The sequence below is a fragment of the Chionomys nivalis genome, chromosome 8 (genome assembly GCF_950005125.1).
Source record: "Chionomys nivalis chromosome 8, mChiNiv1.1, whole genome shotgun sequence".
NCBI classification, from domain to species: domain Eukaryota; kingdom Metazoa; phylum Chordata; class Mammalia; order Rodentia; family Cricetidae; genus Chionomys; species Chionomys nivalis.
The window spans coordinates 45,397,413-45,422,133 of record NC_080093.1 but is presented as its reverse complement, the minus strand read 5'-3'; the positions used below and the strand labels follow the sequence as shown (position 1 = coordinate 45,422,133).

The 24,721-nt window shown below is 39.4% G+C and overlaps 1 protein-coding gene across 1 annotated transcript; it reads right to left on the bottom strand.

The window, feature by feature from the left end:
* Positions 1-347: 347 nt before the first annotated feature.
* On the bottom strand, positions 348-23,257 carry LOC130879851 (membrane-spanning 4-domains subfamily A member 12-like). The gene is made up of 6 exons (XM_057778688.1): positions 23,198-23,257; positions 13,730-13,873; positions 11,376-11,429; positions 9,073-9,192; positions 5,849-5,969; positions 348-457 (listed from the first exon to the last, which is right to left on the bottom strand). Exons 1-6 carry the CDS (start codon positions 23,255-23,257, stop codon positions 348-350), a joined length of 609 nt encoding a protein of 202 aa, XP_057634671.1.
* Between the last annotated feature and the right edge of the window lie 1,464 nt (positions 23,258-24,721).

Here is a 24,721-nt window from a genome sequence, read left to right as displayed (position 1 = left end):
TTAACCCATATTTAGTAATCTGTGTAGCACCACGAGGTGGTGGCTTACCGGGAAAGATCTTAATCTGAGTCTGTCTCAGAGAGGAGAGGCATGGTGTCTGCCTCACTTCCCTTCTTCCCAGCATTCTGTTCTGTCTACTCCACCCACCTATGTTCTGACCTATCAGGCCAAGCAGTTTCTTTATTAATTAACCAATGAAAGCAACACATAGAAAGAAGACCCACCTACATCAACTTGTGATTGAATTGCACCCTTTATTAAGGAGCTAGGAAAAAGTGAGGACTGGCAATGATGTCCTTAGAGTGCATTTCCCGCGAGGCATCTTGTAAAACCAATCACAGGGCTCTTCACTTTGTCACGTCATTCTTAGCTGTCACTTGCTTTTGTGGGGAGCCTTCAGAGACTTCTAGTTTATGTGGAGTTGGGGTTTCGGATAGGGATTCTGAAGATGAGGAACCTAGGGGAAGTTGAGTGACAGCAAATCTGTAATTAGTATCATCTTGAGGAGAAAAGTCTTGCTCTGAGTTATCGAGTCAAAACTAAACTAAACAACAACTGCTCAAACATAAAAGCCTGAATCACAGAGAGCTGAAATTCTGGAAAGACAGCATTTGCTGTGTTCTGAGGGAGATGTCAATGGGATGCAGGACCCATGGACTTAAGGCATATGAGGTATTTGGTTAGTTTGGTTTTGGGTAGACTATGTAGCCAAGTTGCCCTGGAATGTATGATCCTTCTGCATTGGCCTCCTGAATACTGGAGTATACATGTATGCATTGTATTCACCTCACAGGTTTCTGAGAATTGTAGTAACACCGTTGCCCCTGTGCAGTACTCCTTTGAAAAGATCTTTAACCTTCTGCTATATTCTGGAGGCTCTATCAGCTTTAGATGTCTTGGATGCCATGCAGGAGGCATCCTATGTTGGCTAGTCTTAATGGTTAACTTGACACAACATACTATCACCTGGGAAGAGACTTTCAGTTGAGGAGTTATCTAGATTGGGTTGGTTTGTGGGCATGTCTGTGGGGATTGTATTGATTATTAAATGTGGTGGAAATACCCACTATGAATGTGGGGGGCACCATGTCATGGGCCAGGCCTTGAACTGGCTGAGATAAGCAAGCATACAAGGCTCCACACTTTTATTCTTTCTCTGGCTCTGAGTGTGGATGTGGTACTTTAAGTTCCTGCCTTTACTTCCCCACAATAGTGGACTGCATCCTGTAATTACAAGTGATGAAAACTCTTTTCTCAAGTTTCTTTGGGGTAGGGTAGTTTACAACAGCAACAGAAATTGAGGCTAGAACATATCTAAGGGAGATGGTATTATTATTGTTTTCCGGAGCAAAAGTTTTATTCTCTTTGTGTGTGTCCTTTAAAGGATTTAAAGAACATTATGCTGAGTAAGGGCACACAAAAATCCCCCTAAAATGTGAATATTTAAGAAGCCATCTCTTAATCTACTGGAATTGAGGTTAAATATTCAAAGCTATGTTCAATAACTCTTAAGTGGAATGGGAACTATAAATAGAGATTGAGTAATCTATAGTCCTGGGTGCCTGAGAAAATTGATTATAAAAAAATATATAACATTTCTGTTGTCTGTCAAACTTATCTTCCTTTATGTAATCTGCATTTTTTTGTTTGTTTTGTTCTTTTGAGACAGGGTTTCTCTGTGTTGCTTTGGTGCCTGTCCTGGTCTTGTAGACCAGGCAGGCCTCGAACTCACAAAGGTCTGCCTGCCTCTGCCTCCCAAGTGCTAGGATTATAAAGGCCTGCACCACCACTGCCCAGCTGTATTCTGTGATGTTTAAGTTTAGATACGCAGCACTTGGCTGGTCTGTTGGAACAGTCCATTAATTATCCTTGTCTAATGCCTTGTTTCCTTTTCTGGTTTCTCTTTCTCGTTTCCTTCTAGAATGATCTGGAAATTGGTGGGTTCTCTCAAAATCACCCTACCACTATGATTTATCTAACCCTTTTATGTCAATCCCATCCTCTTTGCTATTATTTAGGCTAGAGGCAGTTGCGAGAGAGAGAAAGAGAGAGAGAGATCTTATTCCTTCAGAGGAAAAAGAGTCAGTCTCTGAGGGATGTGACCAGGAGTTTATGTTGACTGACTCATCTAGGGATCATGAAGTGAAATAATCTTAGGATAAGGATGCAGAAAGCAGAGTGGAAGAAGAGAAGAAAGTCCTATACCAACCACTCCTAAAGTCTTCCTAACTTTGGAATTGCTGTTATAAGAGATGCAGTCTTTTCTGATTGTTTGAGTAATTTGAGTTAGGGTTGGGCACCTGCAATTTGCTACAGAAAATATTCCAATGAATGTAATTACATTAGGAAAAAAAGATTGACTGAGATCCATCATTGTTAAAATCCTTCAAGGGCCTCCTGGTTCCCATAGTCTAAAGTCAACATTATTAAATGACCTAGTTAAATCCACTTAGGATCTTGTCTTCACTTACTACTCAGCCCGATTTCAGCGATTGTTTTCACAGAGTACCCTCTAGAATCCTAGGAACTGGCATCCTGCCCCTAGGCAGGATTTTAGGCTGATATAAAAGAATGCAAGTATTTTTGAGACTAATGATCCATTTTGAAAAAAAATTAGGTAAGCTGAAAATATATTAAAGCTACCATCATTACAGTCAATGTACACAATTCATATTTTAGTGATTATGTTTTTGTTCTTTATCTAATAATGTTCTATTGATTAATTTTAATCAGCTAACTTTAATTTAATTAGTTAACTTTGAGTTCTTAGGATAAATCCTACTTAGTCAAAGGTATATAAACTTTTAAAAATGTTACTGGATTTGATTTGATAATTGAAGAATTAAAAAAATGTATCTTTATTTGCATGTACGTGTGTGTGTGCTTATCTGTATGTGCACCATGTGCATATATTGCCCACTGAGGCTCAGAATAGGATGTTGGATCCCTTGGATAGAGTTACAGGTGTCTGTGAGATGCTCTATTTGGGCTATAGAAACTGAACCTGGGTCTTCACAAGTAACTGCTCTTAACTGCTGAACCATCTCATCTCTCCAGCCTCTGCTTTGGTAGATTTTTTGTTGGTGGTGGAGAGGACTCATCAGATTGCTCTGCGATTTTCTTTTCTTAGCCAATCAATTTAAGCATTAAATTTTTCTTTTTTTTTCTTCCCCCTTTTTTTTCTTGTGTGTGTGTGTGTGTGTGTGTTTGAGACAGGGTTTCTCTGTGTAAAAGCCCTAGCTGTCCTGGAACTAGCTCTTGTAGACCAGGCTGGCCTTGAACTCAGAGATCCATCTGTCTCTGCCTTCTGAGTGCTGGGATTAAAGGCATGCATTACCGCCACCTGGCTTTGTTTGTATTTGATGTACCAATCTAGGTGCATTACCTAACCTAGGTTGCAAAGACTTATACCTTTAGTTTCTTCTAAGAGTTTCATTGTTAACTCTTTTTTTCTTTTTAAAAGATTTATTTATTTATTTATTTATTTATTTATTTATTTATTTATTATGCATACAGTGTTCTGTCTGCATGTCTGCCTGCAGGTCAGCAGAGAGCACAAGATTTCATTATAGATAATTGTGAGCCACCAAGTGGTTACTGGGAATTGAACTCAGGACCTCTGGAAAAGCAGCCTGTGCTCTTGGCTGCTGAACCATCTCTCCAGCCCTCAGTGCTTACTCTTAAACTGAGGCCTTTGTGTGTTTTGAATTAACTTGTGTAGTTTGTGTAAAACAGTGGTTTAGTTTCACTTTTTTTTAAAATCCAGTTGTCCCAGTATCATTTGAAAAGTTTCCTTACTTACCAAACTGGTCAGTGTTTTCACAGCAGCAGAAGGCAAACTAGAACATTGTTGGCAAGTCAATGTTCCTAATAACCACTTCAGAATGTTTATTTATTTAATACTGTTATTAATGTTCATTCATAACTTAGAAAATTAAATTTGATCTCCTTTTCTCTTTTGTCCATATAGCTAAAGGTTTGCTTATTATTTTTTTAAACAGTCAACCAAACATAGTTTTGATTTGTTTTTCTCTGTTCTTTTTTTTTTACTTATATGCATTTATTGTGTGAAGGATTTGAATTTATTTTTACCCCAGGGTATTACTTTTATTATCTCACATTAAGCTTAGTTTTTAAAGCCATTTTTAAAGTTTTTTCCTTTCTTTCTTTCTTTCTTTCTTTCTTTCTTTCTTTCTTTCTTTCTTTCTTTCTTTCTTTCTTTCTTTCTTCTTTCTTTCCTGGAACTAGCTCTTGTAGATCAGGCTGGCCTTGAACTCATAGAGATCCACCTACCTCTGCCTCCGAAGGGCTGGGAGTAAAGGCATGTGCTGCCACCACCAAGCTAGTTTTCTTTTTTTTAATAGCAGAAAATTGTGTTTTTAATTTGAGATTTTAAAAATATACTCTTTATAGCTACAAATGTTCTAACACTTCTTTAAACATGTCTTATGCTCCTCTTCTTTCCTCCCCTCTCTCTTCTCATTTTGTGATCCCCATAATGCACATTTTGGCACTCCCAGTGGTATTTCCCAGGTGTCTTGTGCTCTGTTCATTCTTTTGCATTTGTTTTCATTCTTTGCCTCTGATGATAATTGAAACTGACCTATCTTCAAGTTGCTGGTTTTTCCTTCCTGCTCAAATCTTGTTGTATTAAAAATTTCCAATTTGCTGTTGCAATTTTCTGCTCTGGGATTCTGATGAGTTTTGGTGTCTTTATTTTATTTTAGGTTAGACATTGCTATACTTTTAGACTTTTTGAAGATTATTTTGTCTTCTCTCATACAATATATCCTGACCACAATTTCCCCTCCCTCCATTCCTCCCAGATCCTCCAGCCCCACTTTCCCCCAGACCCACTCCACCCTATTTCTTTTCAGAATAGAGCACTTCTCCAAGAGATAGACAACCTGTTAGAATGACCAAGATCAATAACACACATGACAGGTCATGCTGGTGAGAATGTAGAGCAAGGGGAACACTCCTTCATTGCTGGCGGGAGCGCAAACTTGTATAACCACATGGAAATTAATATGGTGATTCCTCAGAAAATTGGGAATCAATCTACCTCAAGACCCAGTTCATTTTGTTCTTTTGATCAACGTTTAAAAGAGCTGAATGAAAACTTACATGTTTGAGTCTAGGGCTTAGACTTCCCCTGGAAAAGGATTAGTTGACTTACTTACTTACTTACTTTTCTCCATTTGTGAAGAGTATGCTTTCCAATTTATCTACAATATCTAAGAAGAGTTTGGTTGAAAGTTTCACAGGTAAAGTGGCAAAGTGGGCTAATGATTGGGTATAGATTTTCTTAACTGCCTCGAGCCAACAAAATTCCCAGTGTTTGTTGAAGGCCTTTCTTTCTTTCTTTCTTTCTTTCTTTCTTTCTTTCTTTCTTTCTTTCTTTCTTTCTTTCTTTTCTCTCTCTCTCTCTCTCTCTCTCTCTCTCTCTCTCTCTCTCTCTCCCTCCCTCCCTCCCTCCCTTCTTCTCTTTCTTTCTCTCCTTCTCTCCTTCTTTCTTTCTTTCTTTCTTTCTTTCTTTCTTTCTTTCTTTCTTTCTTTCTTTCTTCCTTTTCAGGCCCCTGTGGGGACCAGAGTTTGATGCTGCCATGTTGTTCTCCACCTTATTTGTCTGCACATATTCTTCATACAGGTTTCTCAGTGAATTTGACACTTGATGTCTCAGCTTAGACTGGTGGACCAGCCATCTCTGTCCCCCTCAGGGAGGGTCACAGATGCCTGCTACCACACCCACCTTTCTCGCATATGAGTTGGGATTAGAATTCAGGCCACCATGTTTGTGCATCAGGTACCTTATCCTGTGAGTCATCCCCCTCTCTCCATTACTCACGTTCATCCCAGAGTCTGGGTCGATGAAACGTGTTTCTGAACAAGTCGACTGTGATGATTGTAATAACCAGCTCTGAGATGGTACATAGGATGGAGATCTGCAGAAGCATCATGCCAGCCATCTGGAGTAGAAAAGAAAAATCCCTCGTGTGAGTAAATCCTCTGAGAACGGAGAGAAAAGCATTATGGGGTTAGAATATATCATTTGCCCTTTCAGCTCCAAACAGCTATGGCTATTTCAAGTTAGTTGCTTCATTATCTATGCAGGAATCACTTGCTAGATGCTTTAATTCTGTTATCAGCTTCCCAACTTTTACTGCTGCTTTACACTTGATGAGGCTGGGAAGCAGAAGAAACAGAGCACTGTACGGTTTGCTGAGTAACTTCCTTTTTCTCAGTCCCTATTTGTGGGGCTGATATAGGATCTGTGTTTTATGCTTGTCTATTTAATATGTTCTGTTTTCTTTACTATCCCCTGCTCTAAGTGGTGTTGCTGCATGAAGTTGATGAAGCTATTCTCTCTCAGCTCATGGGAAGAGTGAGAATTTACCTAGTGGAATGGACCATTCTGTTAGAAACAATCAGATTCTTTTGGGTTCCATCTTTTTTTTTCCCCAGAATGAATTGTGTTTAGAACAGCTTATTCTTTTTTCAATAGCTGATTATTTGTCTGGCTTCCAATAGGGTAGCATTTGTTATATTGTATATTTTAAATAGGAAGATAGGTTTAACCCATTAAAATATTTGTGCTGGCTAGTTTATGTCAACTTGACACAAGCTAGAGTCATTGGAGGGAACCTCAATTGAGAAAACACTTCTATAAGATTGGGCTGTAGACAAGTCGGCATGATATTTTCTTAATTAATATTGATGTAGAACGGCCCAGATCACTGAGGGTGGGGCTACTTGGGGCAGGTGGTCCTGAGTTCTATAAGAAAACAGACTGAGCAAACGTTGGGAAACAAGCCAGTAAGCAGCATTCCACCATGGCCTCTGCATCAGCTCCTGCCTCCAGGTTCCTGGACTCTTTGATTTCCTGTCCTGACTTACTTGGATGATAAACAGTGATGTAGAAATGTAAACCAAATAAACCGTTTCCTCTCCAAGCTGCTTCTGCTGATGGTGTTTCATCACACCCATAGCAACCCTGACTAAAACAGTCAGTGTTAGCAAATTCATTGATGAAAATTTCCAAGGCAATAATCAACCATGAAGCTAACAGCTCTATGTGCATTCTTGGGTCTTAGCTCAGTTGTTTGAATGGTGTGTCTTGTATTAGTTGGAATAAAACACTGGAGAAGTAGGCAGCAATCTACTGGCCTCCTGTGCTAGTTCTCCAAGTGTGTTGCAATAAAGAAGCACCATAATATGAATGTCTTCTACAAAAGAAATTAATTGTCTCCTAGTTCTAGAGGCTAAAAAATCCAATGTATTGGTGGGACCAAGCTCCTTCTAGACACTCCGAAGGAGCGTACTTCCCTCTTCAGATTCTAGAAGTCTCCTGAAGCACAGCAGCATCATTCCCATGTGTCTTTATATTCGTGTGGCCATCTTCCTCATGCACCAATTTTCCTTTTTAGAAGAACACTAGTGATATGGTCTGCTCTTCTCCAATGTGACTTCAGTTTAACTTAACAAATTATTACTCTAATGGTTCCATTCACTGAATTTCACAGTTGCATGTACTTAAAAAATACAATTCAACTTATAATTATTTGCCTCTAGTCCTTCCAAGTTCATGTTCTTTCCATGTTTAAAATATGTTTATCTCATCTCAACATTTCTCCAAATTTTAACAGCATCAATTCTGAGTCCAAAATCTCCCTAAATATTATCAAGCCAGGAAGCCTAAATCCTTCTTGAAATTAGTTGTAGGAGAAACGCATATTGCAGTTTAGTAGTGGGTAAAATCTCTCTGCAGCTGTGGACTCATGGAGTCAGAAACCAAGTCATTTAATGCTAAGATAGACACAGAGTAGAGCGGACAGAGGTCACATTCCCAAAGTGGAAAATTAAGAGGGGGAAAGCTCACAGGGCCTATTCAAGTCTACAACCTAGTGGAGCTACATTTTGGTAGGTTTAAGAGGCCTGACAATAATTCTCAGTAGCCTTGTCCTCTGGTCTTCTGGGGACTGTCTTTGCCCACTGAAGCAGTGACCCTACTCTCCTAGCCCCTGGGCAGTGACTTCATTTATTTAGCTGCTGTTATCCCAGCCTATCTTAGATCAAAAATGAAAACATTTTGTTAAGTTTTCTCCTTTTGTTTCCTAGTTTTCTTTCTTGTTCATGTAGTTATGGTGATTTTCATAATTTTATGCTTATGCTTTTATCTCTGACTTACTTTCCCACACAACGAGACTATGTGGCTATTTAGTTTTTCTTTGAGATAGATATCTCATTGATTTGGTGCTATTTAAGTTTCATTTCCCAATGATGATAGATATGACTTCATCCCATAAATAAATGTGTTATAGGAGTCAAAGGACCAGAACTTTGCTGTGAGATGGTGTGTTCTGGACATGACAGGGAGGGAAGCTGTACCCACGAAATCTCAACAATATGGTTACCCGAGAAGACCTGCAAAATGACAACTGGCTGACATGTCAAGGAGGATGGAGGAAGTTTCACAAGCCCAACTCCTGACAGGCAGCCAATAGGTGCTGAGGGAGGGAAAACCAGTTTTCTCCAGGGATGCAGCCTTGGTAGGTTATCCAATGCCAAGAGGTCAGCCCTAGACATATGTGCACATGAGTGACACTGAATAGACTCAATAGTTTATAAACAATAATGACTGTGGGAAAAGAGGTCATGAAGCCAAGAGGAAGGAGAGAAGAAGGGAACTGGAATAAGAGGTGGGGGTAGCAATGATGTTAATACAGTGTACTCATGGATGAAATCCTCAAAGATGAATTGTTTCCCGAGATAGGGATCTTGACGTGTCGCTCAGTTGCCTCCAGTCCCAGCTTTCTGCTATTATTTGGTGAGTCTGTCTTTGTGTGCCGACTATATGATTTTATTCCACTATCACAGTAACAGCTTTCCTGGCTACTTCAGCAAATTCTCTGCTCTTTTCCAGCCATTATGTGCTCTCTAGACTTCCTTAGCAATTTTAAAACTGTTGTGTTTTTTATCCATATATATCTTAGAGCAATTTCATTGTATCATTCATAATAAGGTTTTATTTATATCTAACACTATTACTGAGTCATCAAAATTAGTACTTACATTTGACCAAATGTACTGCTTTCCCAGTGCTTCAAAAGCTGGAAACTCAATGACAAATATAATTATTCCAATAATAGCCACGAAGATACTTATGGTGTTCATTACAATTCCTAACACAAGCTGCAATATGTAAAAAGAAAACAAAAAGGTCATGGATAAAAGAGACTTAAAACACTATTGTGTGTTTGTGTGTGTGTACACATGTGTATTCTCTGTCTTCCATCTCACCCTAGACATAGTGGGGTTACAGGTGAGGTACTGTGTCTTACTTACATTGGTTCTGGGAATTTGAGCTCAGGTCTTCATGTTTGTGCAAGGAACATTATACCCACACATGAAGACCTGAGCTCAAATTCCCACAAAGATCATTTATAAAAGGTAATAAGCTTATCCGATTATAAACACGTGGTGCTGAGGAGTGATGCCAATTGCTTCTAGAGAAGGAAGCTGGCTGGTTCTGCATAGGAACCTTTCTCCTTGAGGCAGTATGGAGGGGAAAGAGGCATCCAGAGATGTTTGGGTTTCCAAAAGGCTGCAGATAGATTGTGGCTTGGAAATTGCAACCAGGTTCTCCACACCCCCATGCTTCCAGAGAAAAATCCAACGTGCCTGATGAGTTTTCTGAAAATCGTCCAATGGGCCGTATTTGCTTCAACCTGTTACCACGGTTGGTTGCTGCACAGAAAATTAACACTTCATACAAAGGCAGAAACTGAGTATGAGCTGGTATTGGGTCAAGAACTTGCAAAATCTCAAGAGGGCTGCCAGGGCTTTGTGGTCAACTGTGCCATTGCTCTGGAAGAGCAACAGCAGATATTTAGCCCCGTGCACACTTGCTTGCAGACACTTTGGGGTTATCAGCTTAGAACAGGACAAGGAAGGAAGACGATATTAACAGTGACTGTCTAGGTTATGGTAAAAATTAAGAAGGTAAGAAACCCAAGCCCTGGTTCACCACAATCATAGTTGCCTAGCTCCTTCTTAGCAAAGTGGCCTCTCTCATGCCACTGTCCTCTTGGGGGAAAAAGGAAGACAGATTGTTTAGCTGAAATAGCAAACAAAGCTTTTAGCTTTGCTAGTGTTATCCATGTTTGCTCAGATCAGTGGGATGCACAAAGAAGCGTTTGCTCAGGGTCACACAGCTAACACGGGGGTCTTCAGAACCCGAATCCACGTATGTGAGCTTTCAGAGCCGTGACTAACCACTAACCACCAGGGGCTGGCGGAGGCGTGGAGGGAAGTTCTAAACGACAACACGCGGGACTGTTCCTTGTTGGGGGTGTCCGGGCGGTAGTCCACGGACCTGGTTTCCAGAAGAAAATATTCTTTCCAGGTGGTTATTCCTTTCTCACCCTTTTCTTCGCAGCCCCAAACCTTTCTCAACTTGACATAAACTGGAGCCATCTGGCGGAAAAACCTCAAGTGAAAGAGTGTCTCCATCAGATTTTTCTCTAGGCAAGTCTGCAGGACATTCCCTTGATTAATGATCGATGTGGGAGGGACAGGCACGTGACAGGATGGCCAGTGCCACCCCAGGGCAGGTGGTCCTGGGTTGTATAAGGAAGTGGGGTGAGAAAACCACAAGAAACGAGCCAGTTAGTGGCATTCCTCTATGGCCTCTGCTTCAGTTCCCACCTCTAGGTTCCTGCCAGGAGTTCTCTCGGTGATGGAGTGTGACCTAAGTGTTATTAGATGAAATAGACCCTTCCTCCCCACGTAGCTTTTGGTCATGGTGTTTTATCACAGCTATAGAAACCTAATTAAGGCACCGACTAAATTACCTTCAAACTTCCCTAACTTCCCTTCCTTTCCTTTGAGAGTTTTGCTTTGATTGATACTCCCTTTAGATGCCAAATGTGGGTTCATTCCACGAGGACTCTCTCATCTCTCTCCTTATTTGCTCACTAGGCACCCCTTTCCCATACTCCCACATAAGGCACATTGATGGTGGCGCACGCCTTTACTCCCAGCACTTGGGAGGTAGAGGCAGGCAGATCTCTGTGAGTTTGAGGCCAGCCTGGTCTACAAGAGCTAGTTCCAGGACAGGCTCCAAAGCTACAGAGAAACCTTGTCTCGAAATCCGTCCCCCCCCCCGCCTCCAAATAAAGATCACTTATCCAAAAGAGTTGATTTATTAAAAAAGACACATTGAGGTGCATTTTAAAAAGTTAAGTGATATATTTCATCTGAGCATTTGGAAGAGGTCCCCCTCCCCGCCACAATGTTTCAGAATCATCAATATCTCTTCCTATTTATGCTATGTAACACTTTGTCTTTGGGGTGTGTACTACTTTCCCACATACCTGACATGCTGAAACATCACCTTGGACTACAGTGCTGGATCCTGAGTTGATGAACTGCGGGTAGAAATAAATATTAAAACACCCATGCTCAGGATGCTCCGTCCCCTCAACAGATTCTCTCCCTAATACCAGTGTTGTTCTGATGTTTAAAGTATCCCTGGATTTTAAGAAGAAAGTGGCATTGAAATGAAAAAAAATCTATTTTGTTCTAAGGGATACCCTAAAAACATTCTACTTTTTCTCTGTTAGAGAGATGAAAAGACATTTAAAAGATGTTTATCATTCATGAGATCAGCATGTAGGTGATGGCACTCAGGAATTGCTCAGTAGTTTTATGAAAGGCAAATAATGGATCCTTGCCTTGCTTTGATGGTCAGTTAACAAGTCAATGACCTGAAGTATTATAAACTAAGATGGCTGGTATGGCAGCTGTCATTCACAGGAGTCCTCCTTCTCATGATATTCTAGGGGAAAGCCCCATCCCTGCAAAATGGTTTCAGAAAACAATTCATCAAATGAATTTATTTTGCTTTATTTATTTATGGCCAGTTTCCTCTAGCACTGTGCTGTCTGTGACCTACTGAAACAAGTTGAAAGTGTGGCTGTTTGTGGATTATTCAGAGTTAACTCTTCTTCCTGTAGTATGTCTTCCATTTGTGTACAGTGTTTACAAAAATGACAAATATCCTAAGAAGGACATAAAGACTCTCCCAACCCAGGAGGATGCAATCTGTTATGAAAGCAGAGGATCAATGCTGTGGGATAATGCTCTTGTACACTGTAAAGATTTGTCAGTTGTTTTGGTTTAATAAAATGTTGGTTGGCCAAGAGCTAGGCAGGAAGTATAGGTGGGACAACCAGACTAGGAGAATTCTGGGTAGAGGAAAGGAAGAGGTGCAGTTGCCAGTCAAATGTAGAGGAAGCAAGATGAGAATGCTGCAGTGAGAAAAGGTACCAAGCCATGTGGCTAAACGTAGAAAAGAATTATGTGTTAATTTAAGTTGTAAGAGTTAGTTAGTAATAAGCCTGAGTATTAGGCCAAACAGTTTATAATTAAGATAAGCCTCTGTGTGTTTATTTGGAACTGAATGACTGCAGGACTGTATGGGAAAGAAACTTTCATCTACAGACCTTAACTTGGTCTAAAGAAAACCCTGACATTTTATTGTGGTGCACTCTGTCAGAGTTACTTAAACTTTGCAGAACTTTCCTCATTTGGAAAGTGGGATATGAAGAGCTACTGCATTTGATCCTTGTGGAAATTGCTAAAATGAGCTTGAAGTGCCATTGGAAAATGCATCATGCAGTGATAGACACATATCGAATATTTTTTGTGGTTAATTTCTTCTATAAACTTCCTGTTTATGTCTTGGGCTTAGGATTTTTTTCTAGACACTTTGAGATTGGAGACTCCTTGTACCATTCCAGTTTAAGTCATTGTTCTTTACTGTACACACTTCTTTCCAGAAAGTTGTCAGTTTTGCAATGCCTTCAGAGGTGATCCCTCTGAGGAAGTGTCTGCCAATCAATGAAGTGAATGTCAGACCCCTGCTGAGTGAAATGACTACTTGTATGTCTCAGAACTTTCCACAAAGTTCAGCGTGGGCTCTACTCAGACCTCTGCTCCTTTATAGCTCCTTCTTGGTAGAGGAAAATAAGAAGGCAGGGAAGGATTTCCTGAAACCTGTTCTCTGTAAAGAAGTTCACCCTTAGATTAAGATTGCTGCTTCTGGAGGCTTGCTATCATGGGGAAGTCAGTTGTGACACAAGGCCACATGACTTCTACATACATGATTCCCCCATCAACAAATTTCTTCTGCATTGAGTGCATCTGTGAACTAAAATATCTGGGGGAAATCACAGCTTTGGGCTTCCCTCAGTATAATTACTTTAAATTGTGGATGTTCCTCATGGGCAATTTGATAAACACACCAAAGAAATTAAAATATCCACTTTAGGAATCTCTATTTAATTTCCCTCGACTTCTTTTGGGTCCCCAGGACTCTTCTTTTCTTTTATGTAATTTTTCCAAAAATCACCTCTAATTCTGTAGGCATTAAACTCTTGCTTTTGCGTTTTCAACTTGAAAAGAAAGGCTTTATAGTCATTATATAGTCAGCCATGTCCTTTATGAGTCTTCTGAATAATAATCCTTTGATATCTTTTCTACCTGTATGTCCCGACCTCTTGAGACATTTAGCAGAACATGAGACAAATGCAAAATATAACTCATCCAGGCTCAAATGAGCAATGAAAAGCAGCGACTGAGTCTAGTATACTAGTGACCACCACATACTTGAGCTGATCAATTAAAACTAAATAAGGAGAAATCAGTAATGCCATAGTGTACTCACAAATGATCCAGACACAAACATGTAAACGACGGTGATTGACATCAGGACAGGACCGACACTGTGCTTCTCATCTTCTAGATGGTACAAAAAGAACCAGAGACACCCCAGTGCACTGTGAATTAGGCCAAGCATTATTTGTGCAGCCTGTGAGAAGAGAAAGCCAGTGTTATTCTTCAAGGTGAATCTACTCAGGTTGGTTTCAGCATGTGGCTGAGAAGCCTTTAATATGTTTAGTTGGCTCTGTGTATTAGTATATTAGTCAAGAGTCTCCAGAGAAGAACATTCAGGAAGATGCTGATTCTAGTCTCTGCAGGATATTGATGTAGTCGTGGAGACCCCAGACACCATTCCACTGTGCTGTCAAGCCCTTTGCTTCAGGATGGTGAGTGTTCACGATCTCCGAGTGCTGAAGGAATTATACGTCAGCCAGGAGCCCAGGTAGAGACTGTTGTGGCAGTCACTGTTGGGTGCTTTGGATCTTCTTTGCTCAAACCAGAAGGGTTTTATTTAATAGCAGCTTCCAAGTGTAATTATTTTGACTGTGTAGGTGACTCCCGTTAAGTGAAAAGCAGGGGCCTATTGATCTGTCTTTCACAGAAGGATGCTCTGGCTAAAGGGAGAACTGCTGATCGTAGGATCTTAAAGTCTTTTCTGAATACTGATCTCCTTCCTAGGCACAGTCTTTAGGCAGACTCTAGCCTGAAGATTATCTATCTCTTGCTCTTAACCCATAACCCAGCTAGGGGCTTTTGGCCTCTCCTTTTTCTCTTTCCTTCTTGACTGGACTTGAACTTTGGTTTCCCTTGTCCTACCCCTTCCCACATCCAGTGTTGACCTTTGCCACTGGAAACTAAATTAGTTTAGGCCTTGTTTTGAAAAATTGTATTCACAAAGTCCAAAAGCTAAGGATCTATGGAACAGTGATGAAGATGGGGAAGATGTGGGTTGACATTGTGATAGTTCATTTTTAGTCAACTTGAAACTGGAGTCATCTGAGAAGAGGTAACCTCAGCTAAGAAAGTTTCTCAGCACACCAGCCTATAGGGCAGCACATGGGGCATTTTCTTGATTTATAATTGATGTAGAGAGACCACTTCTGATTAGGTGGTCCTAGGGTATATAAGAAAGTGGATTGATTGGTAGCGGCACTAGGGAGGCAGAGGCAGATGGATCTCTGTGAGTTCAAGGCCAACCTGGTCTACAAAGCAAATTCCATGATGGCCAGAGCTGTTACACAGAGAAACCCTGTCTCAAAAAACAAACAAACAAACAAACAAAAAAACAAAAAAAAAAAAATAAAACAAGAAAGAAAGCAGGTGGAGCAAACCGTGAAGAACAATCCTGTAAGCAGTGTTCCTCCATGATCTCTACTTCAGCTCTTGCCTCTAGGTTCCCTACCTTAGCTTCTTCTGTTAATGTACTGTAACCTACAAGCCAAACAAATCCTTTCCTTCTCAAGTTGCTTTCTGTCTTGTTGTTAATTCTTTTCCCCTGAAGCAACAGGAAGGAAGCAAGCTAAGGCATGTAACCACCTCACCAACAATCCTCTCTACTTGATTGCTCAAACCCTTCTCTACTGAGAGTGCCCTTTGCTGAGGGCTGGCTTGAGATGCAAATATGTTTAATTTTCTTTTGCTTACCTGGAGATTTATTTCAAACAATGCTTTCCTAGTGTCTTCTTAGTTCCTGTTTCTATTGCTGTGAAAAAAAAGTCAGACAGAAGCACCTTGGCAGAGAAGAGGTTTCTTTTGTCCAACAGTTCAAAGGTACAGTTCATCATGGCGGGAAAGTCAAGGAAACAGGAACACGAGGCGGCTGGCCACATTTTAACCATGGTCAGGAAGCAGAGAGAGACATATGAATGCTTGCTTTGCTCAGTCCTTGTTCTCCATTTATACAGTACAAAATTCACAGTGGCCACGTCTTCCTTTACAATTGTTATAATCAAGATAATCTGCAGACACGCTCAGATGTCCCACTCCCTGAGGATCTCCTAATCTGTCAAGTTGACAACACTGTCACATCTTGTCACCAGTTTATCAGTCTTGTTTCCTTGAAGCCCCTGATCAGCTAGCCAAACCATAGAACTTGTATCAGTGGGCTAGCTTCTGATCACACATCTTGCCATTTCTCCTATACAGAAAAAGCAAGCAGGTGTAGCGCTTGAAATTATGCATCTTGGCAAAGTTTTCCATCACATTTCTCCTTTGGGGGTACCCCAGTCAGGGGCTGTAGTATTGCAGCTATCTACTTTTGGGTAGATACTTGGATATCAGGCATAATCATTTGTAAACCAAGGTTTAATTACACTTTCCTGGTTTAACTGATAATAGGGCCACCAGGCCTCAAATAGAGGCTGGATAAGAGGAGGTAGTAAGAGCACTGGGTGTTTGGGCTGTTTCTTCACTTATTGCTTGCTTGGATTTGCCCACAAATAAATGTCCATTTGGTGATGGAGTTTTTACTGGTGACTTCTGCTTTGATATAATGTATAGAAATAGAGATGGAGGATGGGTTTCCATGGCTTGCCCATTCTCATGGTTTTCAGTGTTAGCTCCTTTTTGGGGAATGAGCCACAGACTTGCTCAAGTTCAGTGAAGGAACCACAAGGATTTTAGAGAAAGAACTAATTCAGGATTCTAACCCCTTGTTGTTCTCTGAAGTTGTAGATCTCATTAATAAGTCAATCTACGTCTTCCCAGAGACATGGTAGTAGTACCCATTCTCAAGGTCGTGTAAGGAGAAAAGGAACAAGCTGCCTTGACCTATAATATCATGGGATTAGTGTACGGTAGGGAACCACCAGTTCCCTGGCCTTACTATATATGTGCCTTGTATTTTTGTAATAGGCCAGTCAATTCCAAAACAGCTGAAAATGGTCATATATTTGATATGTTTGGATTTTCTAGGTGCAGGTTTTTATTTTGTTTTTGAGATTATAATACAGTTGTATTATTTTCCCCTTCCCCTTTTTCCCTCCAAGCTCTCCCATATAACCTCCCTTGCTCTCTTTCAAATACATGGCCTCTCTTTTCATTTATTGTTGCTGCAATACATATTGTACATGTATAATGTATACGTTGCTAAATATAACCCGCAGTCTGTGTAGTGTTACTTGTATTATGTTTTCAAGGTTGACCACTTGGTATTGAGTAGTCAACCAATTGGTGTGCTCCTCTCTGGAGAAGGTAATCTCTCCCATTCTCAGCATTCCTTTGTTGCCTCTAGTTCTTCGTTGAGACTTTGTGGGCGTCCCCCATCCACTTTGACATGACTGTTGGGGTCCTGTTCTGCTCCTGCAAACAGGAGTTGTTTAACAGTCATGCTGGTGAGCCTTTAGGAGCCTATCTGCTGACATGAATAGGAGACCCAGTCTTACAGCAAACTCCGCATCCTCTTCCACACTATTCCCTGAGCCTCAGGCATGGGAGTTGTTGTGTAAGATGTAGCCACGGGACTGAGCTCGACAGCTCAGCTTTGCATTTTGATTGCTTATGGTTTTCTGTAATGGTTTCCATCTGTTACGAAAAAAGATTCCTTGATGAAGGCTGAAAACTGAACTTACCTGTGGACATAAGGACAAATATTTAGAATGTAGTTAGAGATTAGGCTAGTTTAATAAAGTTGCAATGGAGAAGCTCCCCCTTCCAAGATCTACAACTTTACTAGCCTTGTGGCTAGGTTTCCAGTACCAGGCATAATTTCCCACTTGCTTCGTTGGTTTTAAGTCCAATTAGAGAGCCGTTTGTTAGCACCAAGGTATTCGTGCCACCCCTGCAGGCACCCTTAGGGGTATTTACTATCTGGGTCATTCTCGTGAATTGCAGGTGTCATAGCGAGGTTGGACTGTTGACTGCTTCTCTCCTTTGGAAACTTGCATCACACCTTCTGGTATTATGCAAGTAGTCCTCAGGGAGGAGATATTTGGGTAGATTCCAGCTCAGGGGCCTCTGGCCCTGTGTCTGAAGTGCATGGTGTCTTCAGCAATAGGGACTTACCTTACACCTCTGGGGGATAGCTAAGAGCAATACAATAATAGCCTATATGTTTTTGGAGCTCTTCAGACAGTCCTGATCAAAACTTAAAAACAGTTTTTGATGCCTGGTGTTGGGATTTTTGTTAGGCAGTCTTTGGCTCTTGGAGGAAGCATTGCCAGTCCAGATGAAAATATTTCTTTTAAACTATATTATGTTTATCTACACACAGACTTATGTGTATTGTAGCTTTTGGTTTTGAGTAGATAATTATAAGTATGGTTCCTTGCGGCAGTTTCAGACATCCTTACTGTTATTTTTCCTCCATCCCACCTTCTTTTGTATTTATCTCCCCTAACTACTGTCCCCGAGCTTGCCCCATTTCTCCATTTAGATCACTGTACCCTGCAATTCCTCTCTCAATTGCTCCTGCCCCTTGCTCCCCTTGTCACTCTCTTGGTTTCTGCAATTACTCCAGGAGATGAGCCCCACAACTGAAGATTTGGAGCTAGGAGCTTCCAATGAGCATGTAATGTTTGTCTTTCTAGGTCTGTATCACTGCACTTGCTATGATCTTTACTACTTCTATCCATTTACTGAAAAGTTCACAAATTTCATTGTTCTTTACAGATGAGTAGGATTCCGTGGTGTGTATGTGTCACATTTTCACTGTCGGTCAGTTAGTTTGCTGGCTGAGCAAGAATCTATGGAGAAGAATGTCAAGTCCTTCGGGCATATGCCAAAGAATGGTACAGCTGTATCACATGGTAGATTTATTTTTAGTTTTTGAGAATTTTCCGGACTGATTTTTATAGTGGCTGCACCGGTTTGCAACCCAGCAACAGTGAATGAGGGTATGAGGGTCCCCTCCAAATCCCCACCCCTGCCTCCAGCAATTTTTGTTGGCTGTTTTATTCTTCTTTGCCATCTGACTTGGATAAGATGAAATCTCAAGGTTGTTTTGATTTGCATTTTTCTAACTGCTATGAACTTTTTTTTTTAATTTAAAAAACCCTTTCTTTTTTTTTCTTTTGAGAAATCTTTGTTCAGGCCCCAGCCTTAGTTTTTGAATGGGCCATTTGATTTTATGATTCTTTGTTACTGAGTTCTTTATATATTGTGGATATCAAGCCTTTGTCAGATATGCAGCTGGAAAAGATTCTCTCCCATTCTGTGGCTGCCTGTTCCCCTGCTTGACTCTAGCTACACAGTAAACTTTTAGTTTTTATCAAACCCCACCTGGTCAGTTGTTGGCCTTACATTTTGGGAAAATGGAAAGGGAGTCCTTTGCCGTACCTGTATCATGTAGAATACTTCCTATATTTTCTTCTGGAAGTTTCAGTATCTCAGGCTTCATGTTTAGGTCTTTGACATGTTTGTAGTTAATTTTTGTGCAAGATGATAGATATGTATCTACTTTTATTTTTCTACCTGTTGACATTGAGCTTTCCCAGCACCGTTTTCTGAAGATGCTCTCTTTCCCAGCATATGCTTTTGGTATCATTATCAAATAATAAGTGCCTGAAGTTATGTGTACTCATATGGGGGTCTTCAGTTTTGTCTACAGGTTTGTGACTGTGTGAGCACCATACCGTTATCTTTTTTTTTTTTTTTAACAATGGCACTGTCACATATCTTCAGATCTGGACTAACACCCCCTTCACCTCCATCACAGGTTCTTTTGCTCATGATTGTTTTGGCTGTCCTGGGTCTTTTGTAGTTACATATGCATTTTAGGATAGTGCTGTCTATTTCTGTGAAGAATGAGTTGGGGATTTTGATTGGGATTGGACTGAATTTGTACATAACTTTTGGTAAAATGGTTCTCACAATGTTGACTGCCGATCTGTGAGCATAGGATGCCTTTCCACTTTCTAGTGTCTGTCTCTGTCTCCTTCTTTAAAGGTTTATAGTGTTCATTGTAGAGGTCCTCCACTTTCTTGGCTAGGTCTTCCCCTAGATATTTGATTTCCTTTCAGGCTGTTGTTAATGGGAGTGTATCTATACTATCTTCCTCTGTGTTGGTGGTATATAGAAAAGCTATTGATCTCTGCAAGTTGATTCTGTATCCTACTAAATTTGTTTATCATTTCTAGATTTTTTTGGTTAAAGTTTTGGGATCTCTAATGTATAATATCGTGTCGTCTGCAAATAGGGATAGCTTTACTTATTTCCCTGTTGGTATCCCTTTAATATCCTTCTCTTGCTTTATTGCTTCAGCTAGTACTTTAGGCACAACGTTGAAAATGAGTAGGGATGGTGGACACATGTGCCTTATTCTTGACCTCACTGGAGCTGCTTCCAGGTTTTCTCCAGTTAGGATGTGTTGACCATGGGTTTCTCACATGTAGCTTTGATTATGTTAAGTGTGTTATCTCTAGGTCTACATTCTCTAGGAATAAAAGCATGTTAGATTTCTGTCAAAGGCCTTTTCTATGTCTATAGAGATGATCATGTGATTTTGTCTTTAATTTCACTTATGTGGATTCTTTATTGACTTGCATATGCTGAAACATCCCTGCATTTTAGGGATACTGCCAACTTGGTCGTGGTGGCTAATCTTTTTGATACATGTATCTGTATTTTGTTGCCAAGTATTTTATTGAGCATTTTTATTAGGGATTTTGGCATGTAGTTTTCTTTTTTTTTCTTGTGTCTACCTGGTTTGGATATTAAAGTGATATTGACTTAGTAGAAGGCATTTTGGAGTACTCCTTCTGTTTCTTTTTTTAAAAAAAAATAGATCTTTTTTGAATGTCTGGTAGAATTCTGCTATAAATCCATCTGGGCCTGGATTTTTTTTTTTTTTTTGACTTTAAGCCTTTTTTACTACTATTCCAGTCTTCTCACATCTTATGGGTCTCTTTAATTTCTTCACTTCTTGGTTTAATTTGGTGGTTTGTCTGAATCTGGAAATTCTTCCATTTCTTGTAGGTTTTCCAGCTAGGATGACAGATGTTAAAGCATCCCTTTATACTACTCCCAATTTTTTCCATGTCTATTGTAATGTCTCCGTTTATTCTGATTCTGTTAATTTGGGCCATTTCTTTCTTTTGTTTAGTTGGGCTATGGGTCTGCCAATCTTATTTATCTTCTCAAGGAAGTAGGTCTTAGATTCGTTGATTCTGTGTATTTTTTTTTTCAATTTCTATTTCAGTGATTTATACCCTGATTTTTTTTTTTTTTATCATTTCTTGCCATCGGCTGGGTTTGGATTTGGTTTGTTCTTATTTTTTCAAATTTGGAGGTTCATCATTAAGTCATTTATTTGTGCCTTTTCTTAATTTTTTAAGGTAGGCACTTAAGAAGTATAAATCTTCCTGGTAGGACTGCTTTCAGTGTACCCCAGAGGTTTTGTTGGGTTTTCACTTTCATTTAGTTCCAGGAAAATTTTTATTTCTTTCTCGATTTCTTATTTGATCCATTATTCATTCAGTATTGAGTTGTTTAATCTCCATGAGTTTGTGTAATTACTAGAGATTTATTTGCTGTCAATTTTAAATTTTACCACATTGTGGTAACATAGGATATAAGGAGTGATTTCAGTGTTTTTGAATTTGTAAAGATTAGTTTTATGTCCCAGGATATGATCATTTTAGAAAATCTTGAGTGTGCTGTTGAATACAATTTGTATTCTTTAGTGTTTGGGTGGAATATTTTAGAGATATGTATGATATCAATTAATTATGATGCTATTCTGTTTATTTTTTTGTACAGATGATTTATCTACTGGAGAAAGTTGATTATTGCAATTGCTTTTTATCACTGGATTCATGTTTATTTGTATCTTTAAATATTTAAATCCAGTCACACATTTTTTTCCTTTTTAAAAAATTTTTATTTTAAAAAATTTTATTTTTATTGAACTCTACATTTTTCTCTGCTCCCCTCCCTGCCTCTCCTTCTGCCCTTCAACTCTTCCCCAAGGTCCCCATGCTCCTAATTTACTTAGGAGATCTTGTCTTTTTTGACTTCCCATGTAGATTAGATCTATGTAAGCCTTTCTTAGTGTACTCATTGTTGTCTAAGTTGTCTGGGATTGTGGTTTGTAGGCTGTTTTTTTTTTTTTTTTTGTTTTTTTTTTTTGTTTTTTTTTTGCCATCATACATTTTTAATGAAATTGGGTGCACCAGAATTTGGTGCTTATATGATTAGGGTAATAATGTCTTCTTGGTTATTTGTTCTCTTGATTAGCTTGAATATTCTTTTATCTCTTCTTAGTTTTAATTTAAAATCTCTTTTGTCAGATATTATGATAGTGCTGCCTGCTTGCTTCCTGGTACCATTTGATTCAAGTACTTTTATCCATCCTTTTATTTTAAGGTGGTGTCTATCTTTAAAGATAAGATCTGTTTCTAGCAGGCAGCAGATAGATGACTTTGCTTCTTGGTCTCTTTGATGAGTCTTTATCTTTTGCTTGGAGAACGGAGGCCATTGATATTTAAAGTTTTATTGGAATGTTTGTATTAATTGCCGTCATCATGTTATTGATTCTTGGTGGTGTTGTGGTCTCAGTCTATGGACAGAGAAGATTGGAATAGAAGAGAGGATATGTGGGTGACTTGGGCCTAGAGGTTAAGAATAGCTTGGGTGTAATGGAGTTAGGTGGTCTTAGGAGAATTGGCTAGTGTTCAGGATGTGCTTCCTGGTCTAAGCCTTGAGTGTGGGTATGTATCTATATGGATGGAATGTTTGGATGTGGTATGGGAGACACCTGTGGTTTGGGATTAAAGCAGGGTAAGTCCTGATAGTGTAGTAGAAGTTGGTTGTGGCACAGTCAGGGGTGACTTGACTCATCCAGGGTACTAGATGTGGGGCTCAAGATAGATCTGGTGGGTTGTGGAAGGTACATGGATGGGGAATGTCAGGTAGAGTCACTGGGTTGGATTCTAGAGAAGGATGTGGGAGATCTGGCTTGGAGAGAGGTTGGAGAGGAGGTGTAAGTTTTCATGCTGTTTGCTTGCACCCAAACGTTGTGCAAGGTCTCATAAGTATGGATGGGTATTATGAATAAGGATAGTGTTCTGAATTTGAAGAGAGCTGAGAGGGACAGCATTGCTTCACTATATGATTCCCCTGGGGCTGAGTGTAGAGGGCCGTGTTGACAGCACAAGACCCCAGATCTATACAGCCTCTTTTGGCTTTGTATTTGGCATTACTACCTGACCTTTTTTTTTTTTTTAATCATCTACAAACATTCTCAAATAAAGGTTACCAGCAAAGGCAGTAAACAAATTTCTTCAACAACTGTAACCTCAAAATATGTTTCTTAAAAACCTGTGTAGTCTGGGATAATGCTGAAGTATTCGGAAATGGAGTGTGAATTCATGCTTTATGTGTCCAATTAGCTCTGGTCTAATTGTCTTTACTTCAAAACGCATTTATCTATATTTTTAACCTCAAGGAACCGATTATAAATGACATCATTGCTTCTCCATGTTTTCATTAGTAAAAGTAACACTATTTATTAACCAAAATAGTACTCAGTGCTTACCCCCAATGCTTTTATCTCTTCTTTTATGACATAAACTATTGGTCTCTTATTCTGTGACATTTTGTTAGATATGGCACAAAGTTGTAGAAGATGAATGTGCTCCTTTCCTGTAAAGAGATACAGAAAAAAGTAGTACTAATTATTTTTGAAGAAGGCATTTAAAATGGAAGTCCTTGATTGACTACCATAGAATTGCTTGGAATTAGCTTTTATTTTAAAAAGTTTATATCAAGTGACTTTGATTCCTATTATTAAAATACTGGCAAACCGAATCCCAGAACATATCAAAAAAAATCATCCACTGTGATCAAGTTGCCTTCATCCCAGAGATGCAGGTATGGTTCAACATATGAAAGTCTATCAGTGTAATCCACCATATAAATAAGCTTAAAGAAAAGAAAAAAACCGTGTGATCATCTTATTAAATGCTGAAAAGGCCTTTGACAAAATCCAACACCCCTTCATGATAAAGGTCTTAGGGAGATCATGGATACAAGGAACATGCATAAGCATCATAAAAGCATTATACAACAAGCCAACAGCCACCATCAAATTAAATGAAAAGAAATTCAAAGTGATTCCACTAAAATCAGGAACAAGCCAAGTCTGTCAACTGTCTCCATATCTATTCAATATAGTCCTCAAAATTCTAGCAATAAGATGACAAATGGAGATCAAGTGGATATAAATTGGAAAGGAAGAAGTTAAACTTTTGCTAACTGAGGATGTTATAATTGTAAACATAAATGACCCCAAAAATTCTACCAGGAAACCCCTATACCTGATAAACACCTTCAGTAATGTGGCAGAATACAAGATTAACTCAAAAAATAAGTAGCCCTCCTATATGCAAAGCATAAATGGACTGCGAAAGAAATCAGAGAAACATCACCTTTTATAATAGCTACAAATAATATAAAACATCTTTGTGTACCTCCACCAAACTTTTGAAATACAAGTATGATAAGACTTTTTTTTTTTGGATAGAGCAGGTTTATTTGCAAATAATTCCACATCAGCCTCCACCACTGAGGGATGGCAGAGCAGGAACTTTAAGGAGACCTGCTTGCTGTTCCACACAACATTACCTTGACCAAAGAACCAACTTCACAACCTAGGAAATACACCAGGAACCATGGGGATGAAGCTGACCGGCTAGCTTTCTTATGCTGTTGAAGTCTCCCTGCCTAGGGAACGTGGCTGCCCAAATATGACAAGACTTTTAAGTCTTTGAAAAAAATTGAAGAATATATCAGAAAATATAAAGATTTCCCAAGCTCATGGATAGGTAAGATTAACATAGTAAAAATGACAGTCTTATCAAAAGCTACAGATTGAATTCAATTCTACAGATTCAATTTAATCTCCAACAAAATTCCAACACAATTCTCCACAGACCTTGAAAGAACAATTTTCAACTTCATACAGAAAAACAAAACAAAACAAAACAAACCCATGATAGCTAAAGCAATTCTGTGCAATAAAAGAACTTCTGGAGGAAGTCAGGAACATCTATAATATAGA

What these genes read in the sequence shown, in the direction of transcription:
- LOC130879851 (XM_057778688.1), bottom strand. Translation starts at nt 23,257, where the DNA reads ATGTCACAGAATAAGAGACCAATAGTTTATGTCATAAAAGAAGAGATA. An exon ending in AAGAGATAAAAGCATTGGGG is followed by an intron (nt 13,874 to 23,197) that starts GTAAGCACTGAG and finishes CTCTTCTCACAG; the next exon opens with GCTGCACAAATAATGCTTGG. An exon ending in AGCAGTACATTTGGTCAAAT is followed by an intron (nt 5,970 to 9,072) that starts GTAAGTACTAAT and finishes TTTCTACTCCAG; the next exon opens with ATGGCTGGCATGATGCTTCT.